General features: G+C 38.6%; 1 protein-coding gene across 1 annotated transcript in view; it reads left to right on the top strand.

Moving 5' to 3' along the window:
• Positions 1–8,029: 8,029 nt before the first annotated feature.
• The window catches only part of LOC103130780 (neuropilin-1a-like), a 71,182-nt gene continuing 67,783 nt past the window's right edge, over positions 8,030–11,428 (top strand). Inside the window, exons 1-2 of the mRNA XM_007542277.2 lie at positions 8,030–8,699; positions 9,730–9,904. Of these exons, the coding sequence (XP_007542339.2) occupies positions 8,612–8,699; positions 9,730–9,904 (263 nt within the window). The 5' untranslated portion in view covers positions 8,030–8,611. The remainder of the gene's footprint in view (positions 8,700–9,729; positions 9,905–11,428) is intronic.

Genomic DNA, 11,428 nt, shown 5'->3' with positions numbered 1-11,428 from the left:
CTGAGCATGTTTGGTCAGCTAGTTTTACCGCAGTGTCCGCTGTACAATGGCTGCTGGAAAGGACACATGTTTTGTTGTTGACTTACCATCCAGAAACAACTTTCTGCATTCTTGTTGGTTGTGTAGAAGGCTCTACTCATGCTTTTCAGAGATCTAGAGTTGTTTTATTGTGCATTTTTTGGCAGCCATTTTCATGTGTGAGTATAAACATAGAACAGTTAATTTGGATTTAAAGTGGCAAGATTAAAACAACCAAAAATATGGAATTAATCAGACTAAAATCTCCGTACCTAAGAATTATTTTGGGTAAAAAAATGCAATGAACTTGTTCTTTATAGGCGATATCCAAGATTATAACTGGAACGAGATTTCTTGTGATTAAAAGTTAATTTTAATGTCTTCATTTCCAATAATATGTTTTCAATTTAATTCAGTGTACAATCTGCCAAATAACTCACATTTTTTTATAGTTCATTGTAAGATTGAGCATACATTTTTATTACAAATCTCTGATTCCTTATTACATGCACCTATGCTAAACTAATATCTGCCATTACAGATTAGCTGGAGTCAGCTGTTGAGCTGGAGCGAAACAATCGCAGCAAAGAGTGCTGGATGGATTTTAAAAGGTGGGAAAAAGTGATTTTTCTCTAAGTACTTGCAGACCATGTGGATGAGTCATCCCTGCGGTTTGTTTTGAGGCGAACGCTTAAAATTCATAACATAAAGCGAACCTCATGTCAAGTCTCATGTATTGTTTGCAGGCATATTAAAAAAGACGTGGGCCAAGCTAGCAGCAGAACAGATCAAGCTTTACCCGCTGTTCTTTTTCTATCCTCTCCTTCAAACTCGCAGTAATTATCACAGCCTGAATCCGGACAAACCAGGCGTTTTTCCTGTCCAGCGTGGATCATGTTGTTCCATCATTCGGTCTTTTGAAGAGGTCAAGGCAGATGCAGACAGTGGCTCTAAAACAGAAGCTTGTTCCTGCTGTGTGAACCATTTGTTTCGGTCCCAGACGCTGAGATCTTATCCGCGTCGTGACCTCATGTTGTGTGGAGATATCCGTTCAGATTGGGGTTGAATTAAGTGTGCATGTTTACCTTTAGAAGTGTCTGTACACGAGCGTTTGGTGGAAAAAAGTCTGGAAACTTTGGGAAATATTCTTTAAAGCTGAGATTTACAAGATTTCACTGCTGGATTTTGTTCCGATTATTCCCTTGAGGTTGCGCCGATTACTGTGGTGTCTATGAAGATAATCTTAGCGGATATTCCTGGTGTGGAAAGAATGATTAGGGATATTTAACATTTTGAAAATGAATCTTTGGCCTCCTGAATGTGACGTCAATCAGAAAGCAAGGTGACGGAAACATGGAGACAGAATCCAAACTACAGAAGACAAAGCAACCATGGTGCACCGTCTTTTGTGCTTTTTCTTTATTAAAAATAGTCTATAAACTGTCACCATTCCTTCTTTTTCGTCAGACATGTTTGTTTTCTCTGAACTTCAGTTTCACCTCAAGAGGTTTTACAAAATTTCCCGTCTTGGAAGTAAAATCTTTGTTTCTGATGCACATTATAGGACGAAGCCTGACATATCAGAGTTTTTTTTATCATGTTCAGGTGGTCCAGATCCAATAAAGCACTGAGATTTACTTTTATCAAACTTCATGACACTAGCTGCATTCCCATTAAAAATGTTTGCCAAATTTTGTTTCTATTCTGCTAAAGTAGAAAAAACACAATCCAGCTAAAAGGCTATTTCCATTAAATAAGAATCAGATTTAAAATCACCTGTAAATAAGTTTGCTCACAAGATAAATCATTAGAAAAACATATCACACCATCATTCTCCTTCCTGTTGTCTTTTTTGTCGTTTCCTTCAGTAGTAACATCCGGTTATTGATCATGTGACTCTTTATTTGGCACCTATTGGTTTGGATAATTTTGTGAAAGAGTAAGTTTAACATTTTTCTTAAAGTGGGACTCAGAGAACACGATTTGTGTCTTGTACTTAAGAATTCAAAAAGGTGAAACTGATGCTTTGTATCAGTTTCAGTCAGGAATGTTGTAATATATAATTACAAACCTCCTCTAGGATTTTCCTCTGCCACTTCAACTTCTCAGTTACAATCCACAAATACTTTTGCACCTAAAATACCTTGGTAGGGCTCTCAGGTTTTGAAAATCACAGTTTTAAAATCAAGATGTCTTCAGACGTCCGCTTTGTCGTGGGAAAACGACAGACTGCCAGTTTTTTTCTTCCAACTTGGTTTTGGTCAGTAGTTCTTGAGGCTTTCTGAAGCTTTTAAAATTTTCTTTGGTTTTGTGGTGCTTTCACATTCATTTTCAGAGTGACACAGTAACAGTTACTTGATTGAGCCATAAAATGGAACTATGTGCCTGGAAAATACGTAATACCCCACGTTAAAGCACTTAACTGTGTTATTTGGGTGTAGAGAGTTTTGTTTATTCAAACAGTTGAAAATTTAGCAACATGATTTCAAATTAAAGTAAATTAGTTACCAGCAGCTTATCAGAAAAACACATTTATGTTGTTCTGAATCTGTGAAAAATGCCAAAGTGTGTATTTAATTAAATAATGACCTGATTCAGAAGCTTGGTGTTGCTGAAAACTCACCTCAGCAGATAATGGGTCCCTGTCTGCATGTCCTGTAATTACTGAGATCTGTCCGTGTGGGAAGGCGGTCCGTCATTCCACAGACGTTACCTGCATGCACCTGCAGGTGTGTGGAGCCGCTGAGGATCCATGAGTTTTCTTCCCAGCCTTCACTCATTCGTCGTCTCTGGCCTCTGTGCAAATTCCCACTTTCATTTTATTCAGCCCTTTTAAGGGTTGTGAATATTATGGATGCTTTAGTGGCTTTTTACTGCACTTCATGAGAGCGCTCTCCATGTACATCCAGGAGGAAGATACATTGGTTAGAAGAGAAAAAGACGAGTCACAAGCTGCATTTCACCATGTAACTGCGCAATTTGACATTTTAAATATAAATTTGCTTAAATGGGCAGTGTTATGACATTTTAAAAAATTTTATATGTTATGACATTTTTTTTAACTTTACATCATTAAATAATGTTACTCCCTCGTCAAAAACACACCTTGAGAAATCCTTTAGTCTCCATGGCAACCATTCAGCTGTGCAAAACGCCTGGATGAGCCTAGCCCCGCCTTCGAGGCGCAGCTCCTCCCCCAATCAGCTCCTTCAGACTAGCCAGCAGCAATTAGCAAACACCTGGTGGAACTACTGATCTCATTAACGGAGCTACTTCTCAGTGAAACGCTGGTAAAAATGCTGTTAAAGGGTTAATGGAGGAGGCGGCGTTTCAGAAAGAGCAGGAGTTTTTAAAGAGACATAGACCCGATTTTCAGGCATTAAATTACAAAGATAAATTTATTTTAACGCATATTTGATATTTGTAACGTTTTTATGCCAACTGAATGTAAGATAGATACTTAATTGTGTTATAAAATGTCACTATGTGCCTGGAAAATGCGTTAATGGAAACAGCAATTTTGAAAACTCTTGCTTATTGATTTAAAAGTTTTGGCATTAGGATAAGATGTTTTTTTTGGCCATATTTAAGCTGGATGTTGTCACTGGCACAAACCACGAAGAAGACAACAGGAAGTGGTTGTAGGGTCAGTTTTTTAATGACTTATCACATAAACAAACTTTAATTTTAATTGTGTTTCTTATTGTATGGAAACAACGGTATTGTAAAATGTTTTTTTTTTTTTTTGACATTCGCGGAATAACAAAGTTTTCCGAACATTTGTCATGGAAGCACAACTACAGGCACCAGAAGATGCGATAAAAATGTTTTTCTGCTGTTTCATCCCAAGTAAAGACTGACATGCTGCGCTCATTAACAACTTGTCACCTCAAGAAAAGTCTTTTAAATTCACACATTTTTCCAACTGATTCTGTCATAAACTCAGTTTTCTGATTGAAAATGTTTCCTATTGAGTCAAAAATAAATATGTAAATTAAACCAGGAAGTCCCATTAAAGTCAAAAACATCTTTCAACAGAGACGTTGAATTTGACTCAACATCTGTTTCCATCCTAGTATTTTCCACTCTGACCTAAAAAAGAAGAGCAAACAAAACAAACTTCTGGTGATTAATGATCGTAAACATAGAGTAATTTATCAGGCTGTTTAATGACTGCGAATTAATGGAAGTGCTTTGCATGAAATGTGAAAATGTCAAGATGCCGATAACAAAAATATGATCCGTCAACAGAAAGGCAAATAGTAGTAATCAGTCTTGAAAAGCTGAAGTTCTGTTCTGGCTTTGCAGAAATAACACTGACTTAGTGACTGATGGCTCCGCTGTCATGTTTGGCAGAGTCGGGGGGGACTGCGTCGCTGCCAACCGTTTTTATATCGTCTTCCACTGTGTGGAAAAATAATCTGCGGACCAATACTGGATTCTGAGTCACATTTGAGCGGAAGCATTAAAGTCTGTTGGGATTTTCGGATTGTAATACAAACTGTTTGAGAGGATAGTTAGCGAGTTGCTGGGGAAAGTTAGCGGCTCATTGGTTGGTCTTTACGGCGCTTTCATCTCCAGTCATCCTCTTCATAATTCTCTCTTTTTGTGGTTATCCCGTTTGGTTTATGTGGTGCATCCCTCATTTTTTATATTTCTCTTCCTTAGAACAAGGTGTTGTCTTACTTTCTTTGAAGTTGGTTTGCTGTTTTTTAAAGGAGTACTTCTTTTTTTTTAAACTTTACATCATTTAATAATATTATTCCCTGACAAAGAACATACCTGGAGTGTTGCTTTGATTCTTTCATTTATGTTTGAGAAATCCTTTAATCTCCATGGCAACCATTCAGCTGTGCAAAACGCCTGGGTAGACCTAGCCCCGCCTTCGAGGTGCAGGTGCTCTCCCACTCAGCTCCTTCAGACTAGCCAGCAGCAATTAGCAACCACCCGGTGGAACTGCACATCTGCTGAGCTCATTATAGGAGCTGCTTCTCAGGGCTAAGCTGGTACAAATGTTGTTAAAGGGTTAACAGAGGAGCCATGTTGTGACGACTTCCTGAAGGCGGAGTTTCAGAATGAGCAGGAGTTTCTTAAAGAAACAGAGGCCCAATTTCAAAATATTACATTATAAAATCAAATTTCTTTAAAGTCATATTTGGATGACTTGGATGGAGCATGTTGATACAAACTGAAGGTAACTTTGTTATTTAATTGTGCTATAAAATGGCTCTATGTGCCTGGAAAAGACATAACACTGCCCCTTTAAAGTTTTCCTTTTTGAGTTTTTGCAGCTTTTTTGCTCTATTTTTTATCCCAGTTCAGCATCAGACCATGATGCCATGTTGTGTCATTTAAAAGGAATGAGGGAAGGTGGGAATAAAGCAAGTTTTAGGGATAAATGTTTGGACTTCCTGTTTGGAAATGCAGTCAGACGGTGAGTTCAGTATCCAAGATGGCCGCCACACGTCTAAAGGCTGTTGGTGCCATGAGACACTTTATGCTTCTAATGCAGCTTGAGTTGCTGTTTTATGTGATTTATTTACTCAACTTGTTTTCTGTTTGCTATTAAATATCTTTGTTTTATTTTATTGTTTTAGTCTTTGTTTTTGTTATGATGGTTGGTGTTAATTAGATACTTTTGTCAGTTGCTGCTGCTGCTGCCGTTTTTAAATATTACATAGAAATAAATCTAACATCAACTTTTCTGACAGTCTGATTAACCCAGTGGCACACATACTGCTTTATAACCTCTCTGGGAGACATGCTACTTTGTAAAATAAAAGGTCAATTTATTACAGTAATTCAATTTAAAAAAATTACACTTCTTTACTTGCAGTGTTTATTTCTAACGCTTATTTTCCAACAAACTAAATTTTAGGTTTTCATTATGTGTTAGCACAGACCTTCTTGTAAATAGAAAAGTTTGCATAAACTAAGCTGCATTAAAATACAATTGCTGCGTATAAATCATCTCACTAGTCAAAATAGATCTTAAAAGGAAAATTTTACAGCTGATCTCATTTCAGTGTAGTTTATAAGCCGTAATTATTACCAAAAAAGGTGAAACTGTTAATATATTTAAAGATTAAAGTACAGCGATCCCAATTTAAATATTTAAAGGAATCTATCTTTATTTATTTTCTGTTTTTGGAGAAGCGGTGTGCTGATATTTTTATGCGTCTGTATTCGATGTGACAGTGTGTTTTCTCATCTGTGTTTGTTTTTTTTAAGTGTTAAATTTTTATAGCCCAGCTGCTTGCCTGAAGGTAAAACTCTGCTCCTGTTGTTCTCACTGCTTTTATTTGGTAAATATCCAGCTTACTGAGCTGAAAATGCTCACTGTGTGTGTGTTTGGCTACTGTTTAAATTAGAAAGTAATTTACTAGTTTTATTTTACTTTTATTGTAGAAGTATAAATCCTCTGAGATGTTGACCTTAATCTGAGCAACTGTTGCAGAGATTAACGGGCGAACTGAAAGTGAACAGCTCTTACTCGCAAAACACAAACAGACTTGAAGGTTGACCAGCCTAGCTTAAAGAAATTACACCAAATTGCAATTTACAAGATTAAAAAAGTGTTTAATAGTCACAATTTTTCTTTATTTGGCTTTAAAGATGTGCTGAACAAGGAAGCTTTTGTTAATTTGAGGCGCTGCAGTCTTGTGTTTACCAGGCAGAGGGGATTTTAGTCAAACTGAGGTCATGAATAAAAAATACAGCCATTGTTTACGGCTTTCATTTTGCTCATTTTATTCTCAGTCTTTTGCATTACTTACAATAAAAATGAATGGAAATGGGAGGTTTGGTTTGACCCAGATTGCAGAAGTTTGTCAGCTAATATGACAAACCGTTAATCTTCTTTTCAGGTTTCGCCGCTGCTTTTTAGTAATCTGATGGAAAAAAATGGCATACAGGAAGTGGATGAGAAACTCTTTTATGTAGTAAATGGAAAGAAACTAGTTTTAGATAATATATAATGACATTTATGTCAGATTATTTTGTCAACAGGACTTTTATCATATTCCATAAAAACTGAAGGTATTAAACGAACGTTGATAGCAACAGTACTAAATATCTGACACAGTAATCAATAAAAGGCAAACTGGTGGCTGCTGTGCTTCTGCGCCAACACTAGCTTGTAAAAATTTTTGCAATGGAGGTATTACAAAAAATAACACAAATGGATAAAATTAAAGACTCATGAGGATAGGAAATGTCAGATTAAAAGTAGCTCTTGAAAATAAGTTGGCTACCGTATTTTCGAACGCGGAAGTAAATACGAAGCAAACTTCCGGTGTTTGAGCGCACTTCCGTTTCACCGCTTCGCTGTGCTAACTAATAGCAGCTTAACTAAACTGGGGACAAATTTCGTGACTACATTTACAAAAATCGCTGAATGATCGAAATGGCAGATCTACAACAGAGACTAATAAATAAAACAATAATAATTTTACAAGAATAAATTTGTACGATAATAAAGTCAAAAATATTACGACTTTATTCTGGTAATACTTTATTCACGCAACGTTATGATTTTATTCAGTAATATATGACTTATTCTTGTAGCCTAAGACTTTATTGTTGTAATTTTACGACATTTTTATGGCTCTTCTCCTACGAGTTTATTCTATTTCATTCTCGTAATACTTTATTCTCGCAATATTATGACTTATTCGTAAATTATGTCTTTATTCCCGTAATTTTATGTCTAATATTGTTTTTTATTCCCTCAATACTCCGTCCTAGTGCTGTCATCGAAAACATGTTCATTTAAAACCAAAACTATCCTAAACTCCTTGCAGAACAACTTTTGCTGACATTTACAAAGGATTTAAACGAGCATTTAATGTGATCGTCGTGACAACAGGCGTGCGTGTCCTTTCAGCGGGAACAGATTCATCTGCTTCAATCTTACTGTCCATATCTGATTGTGTCACGGAGCCGCATGCCATCATGAGTTTGCGTGGACCACCTCCTCTTCCTCCTCCTCTTCCTCCTCCAGCCCCGCACACGCGCGTCGGGAGCGCACAGAGGGCGCACCGGTGTCAGTTTGCTCCAGCCCTCCTCTGCAGCGGTCGCTTGTTGCTGTTGTCTCGGAGCAGGGATTTTTCTTATCATTATTATTTGGGGGAGTGGAAATTCCGCCGTTTCTGCCTCCTCACAGCCAGGCTGCGTGTGTTCCTGACAGTTCAGCTGCGAGCAGACACGCAGAGAGACAAGCTGGACTCGAACCACACGGAGTCCACACCAGGAGAGCTCCGGGGTATTTTTCGGCTGAACACTGATTTTTGTGGCGTTATTTTTTTATTTATTCCTCCTTTTGGAAGTATGTGAATCATTTCTGCCGGGTGTCAGATCGGGAGCGCAGCGGTGCCACTTTTTGCCACTGGATTTTGGTTTTTGCTTCTTGTTTTTTTTGTTTTTTTGCGTTTGGATTATTTTCTTCCAGGAGATGCCAAGTTGTTGCCTGTGAAACGCAGGATGCTGGGGACTCTACAACCACCAGATCCCTTACTCTGAGAGAATATCCGTTATTTCTGAGTCTCCCCTCTTCTTCTTTGGTCTTGTTTTTGGTTGGTTTATCTTCTTATCGATGTGGTGCCATAATCTAAGGATGCGCTGTGGATTTCTATTGTTCCTTTTCACCCAAATAATCTCGGTGTCTCCGCTCACTTACATTGGTAGGTTGACATTACAGCATTTATTATTGACCCGTTTTTCTTTTTTGCATGTTGTTATCTGCATTGTTGGCTTTTCTGCAGCTGAACCAGAATCGATTTGCTTTTAATTTATTCACAGATGAGGGGGAAAACAAAAACCAAACAGGCGTAGGATGAAACAAAAGTGAAGAAATAAAATCTTAATAATGAAGTGAGAATGATTTAAAATTGTATAGGTATCTAAAGATTTTAGTTTTATTTCCATCCAAACCCGCTGCTGCGCGCTGAAGCATGATCTCCAGGCAACAAGCAATTTCATAAACCTTTCCGAGAGAAAATTAAATTTAATCTCGTTTTGCTGCTCCTCACCTTGAAGAGCGCGATCACACCTTATGGCGCGGATGCGACGCGGCTTCACTTTGTGTCGCACATTTTCTCCGAAATACCCGGCAGGAAAGTTGGAAAACGTTTTATGCGTCAGTTCGGCGGCACTTCTTGGAAGAAAAAGGCGCATTGGGCGACCCCTCCTGCGCCCTCTCAGTTACATGCCGGTAAAATATTCAGCCTGTTGGATGGAGACACACATGGTTGAGTCCAAGATGTTAAAGGTCGGAGAAAAGAGTGGAGAAAACTGTTATTATGTAATTATTTAAATGGTTAATTTATCCAGAACTACAGCAGAATCATCACCCACTCCAGATTGTTTTTCTGCTTCTTTTAACCAGTTAGTCCAAATGTGAAAAGAATAAGCATTTTTTAAATTTCAAACTGTGTTTTAAAGAGTTTGATTTCCAGATTTTGTCATTTAAAACAGTGAAACCGCCCTGTAATCCATGCATTGTTCTTCATGTTTTCTCGCTGTTTACACTCAGGAGGCAGCTCACTACAAATAGGCTTGAATAGAAAAGTCATGTGGTGCTGGTGCTGCCCCCTGATAGAGCTGCACCCTGAGTGAAGAGCCCCGTCACCATTAAACCGCCACTTTCTTTCTGGATTGTGCTTCATTTTTAAAATCCTTTGTAATCACTTCCCGCCTCCCTTTGTGGTGCAGATAGATGCGGCGGAGAGATCACCATCCACTCGGCGAACTACCTGACCTCCCCGGGTTACCCCGGCGCCTACCCGCCCTCCCAGCTCTGCGTGTGGGTCATAACGGCACCGGAGCCCGGCCAAAAAATCCTCATCAACTTCAACCCGCATTTTGACCTGGAGGACCGAGACTGCAAGTAAGACCCCGTCTCTCTCTCTCTCTCTTTCTCTCTCTATCTCTCTCTCTTTCTCTCTCTCTCTCTATCTCTCTCTCTTTCTCTCTCTCTCTCTATCTCTCTCTCTTTCTCTCTCTCTCTCTCTCTCTCTCTCTCTCTCTCTCTCTCTCTCTCTCTTTCTCTCTCTCTCTCTATCTCTCTCTCTTTCTCTTTCTCTCTATCTCTCTCTCTTTCTCTCTCTCTCTCCATTCAATCCTGCCTGGATACAGAGGCAAACTCTGCCCTCTATTGGCGAAGAGGCTCTCAGGGTGATTTCAGAGGAAATGGAGTTTGATGGGTTTCGTTCGGCCACAGAAAGCCGTTTGCAGCAGCTCTGATGATTTTCATCTGTTGTGTGGATTTATTTTACACAGAACTGTCTGCATTGCAAAAGTAACTGGATTTTATTTAACCTTTTAAATAAGCCACTTTTTGTTAAGGAACATGACAGACATGTATTCATGCATGTTTCTTTTCTGCGTGTTTCTTTCAAAGGGGAGTCCAAGGTGCGGCGCGTGGGCCATTTGTGGTCCACAAACTGATTTTATCTGGCCTTCGACCACAAAACAAAAATGACCCAAACTTGTTTTTCCAGCTCCAGGTTTGATTTGAGGTTGATGAGGCTAAAAAAAATATTTCAGTAAAATGTTCACTGCCTTTCAAAAAAGATACAAATGAAAGTTTCCTAATTATGGAAGCAGCCATTTAATAACATTTCATAGTAAACAGAACCAGAAACATTCAGTGGCTTTTACTCCAGAGCAGGCTTTGACTTTAAAGTCTGAAGAAGGAGAAACCCATAACTGGGAATAAACACAAAAATCCAGAAAAATTGAAAAAACTATTGTTATTTAAGATGTAGACATTTTCAACAAGATCAGAGGCTGAAGTGATCGTCATCACAAGTATTTATATTAAATTACTCTTTCTGTAGCCATAATGAAAACAAAACACAGGATAAGTTGTTTCTAAAATGATCAAATGAATCAGGGACTAAAGAAACATCCCTGAGGAACGCCGTTAGATATCGTCCTGATTTTTAATTTGACTTTCCTCAGATGAACCACTTATTGTACATGTGTCAAACTCGAGGCCCGTGGGCCAAATCCGGCCCGCCAGACCTTTTCATGTGGCCCTCTGGGTCCTAGACTAAACACTAAATGTGCTTAAATATTATATTAATGTAGTTTTCATCAGTTTACTGCCAAGTTATATCAATCGGTTTCTAGATAATTATCGTGGAAATTAACACAAAATCAACAAACCCTTCACTTTTTTGTGCTAATACATAATTGGGAGTTTATTGCAGATTTTTCTCAAAAAATTGTCAAAACGCTCGCTTGTTGCACTCCTCCATATATTGGCGAACGCTCCTCCGTTCATGGAGAACGCTCCTCAGTTCATGGCGAACGCTCGCTCGTTTTGCTCCTCCGTTCATGGCGAACGCTCCTCAGTTCATGGCGAACGCTCGCTCGTTTTGCTCCTCCGTTCATGGCGAACGCTCGC

This window comes from Poecilia formosa, unplaced genomic scaffold, assembly GCF_000485575.1.
Source record: "Poecilia formosa unplaced genomic scaffold, Poecilia_formosa-5.1.2 Scaffold672, whole genome shotgun sequence".
Taxonomy (NCBI): domain Eukaryota; kingdom Metazoa; phylum Chordata; class Actinopteri; order Cyprinodontiformes; family Poeciliidae; genus Poecilia; species Poecilia formosa.
The sequence above is the reverse complement of the archived record's forward strand: the minus strand, read 5'-3'. Positions and strand labels throughout refer to the sequence as shown.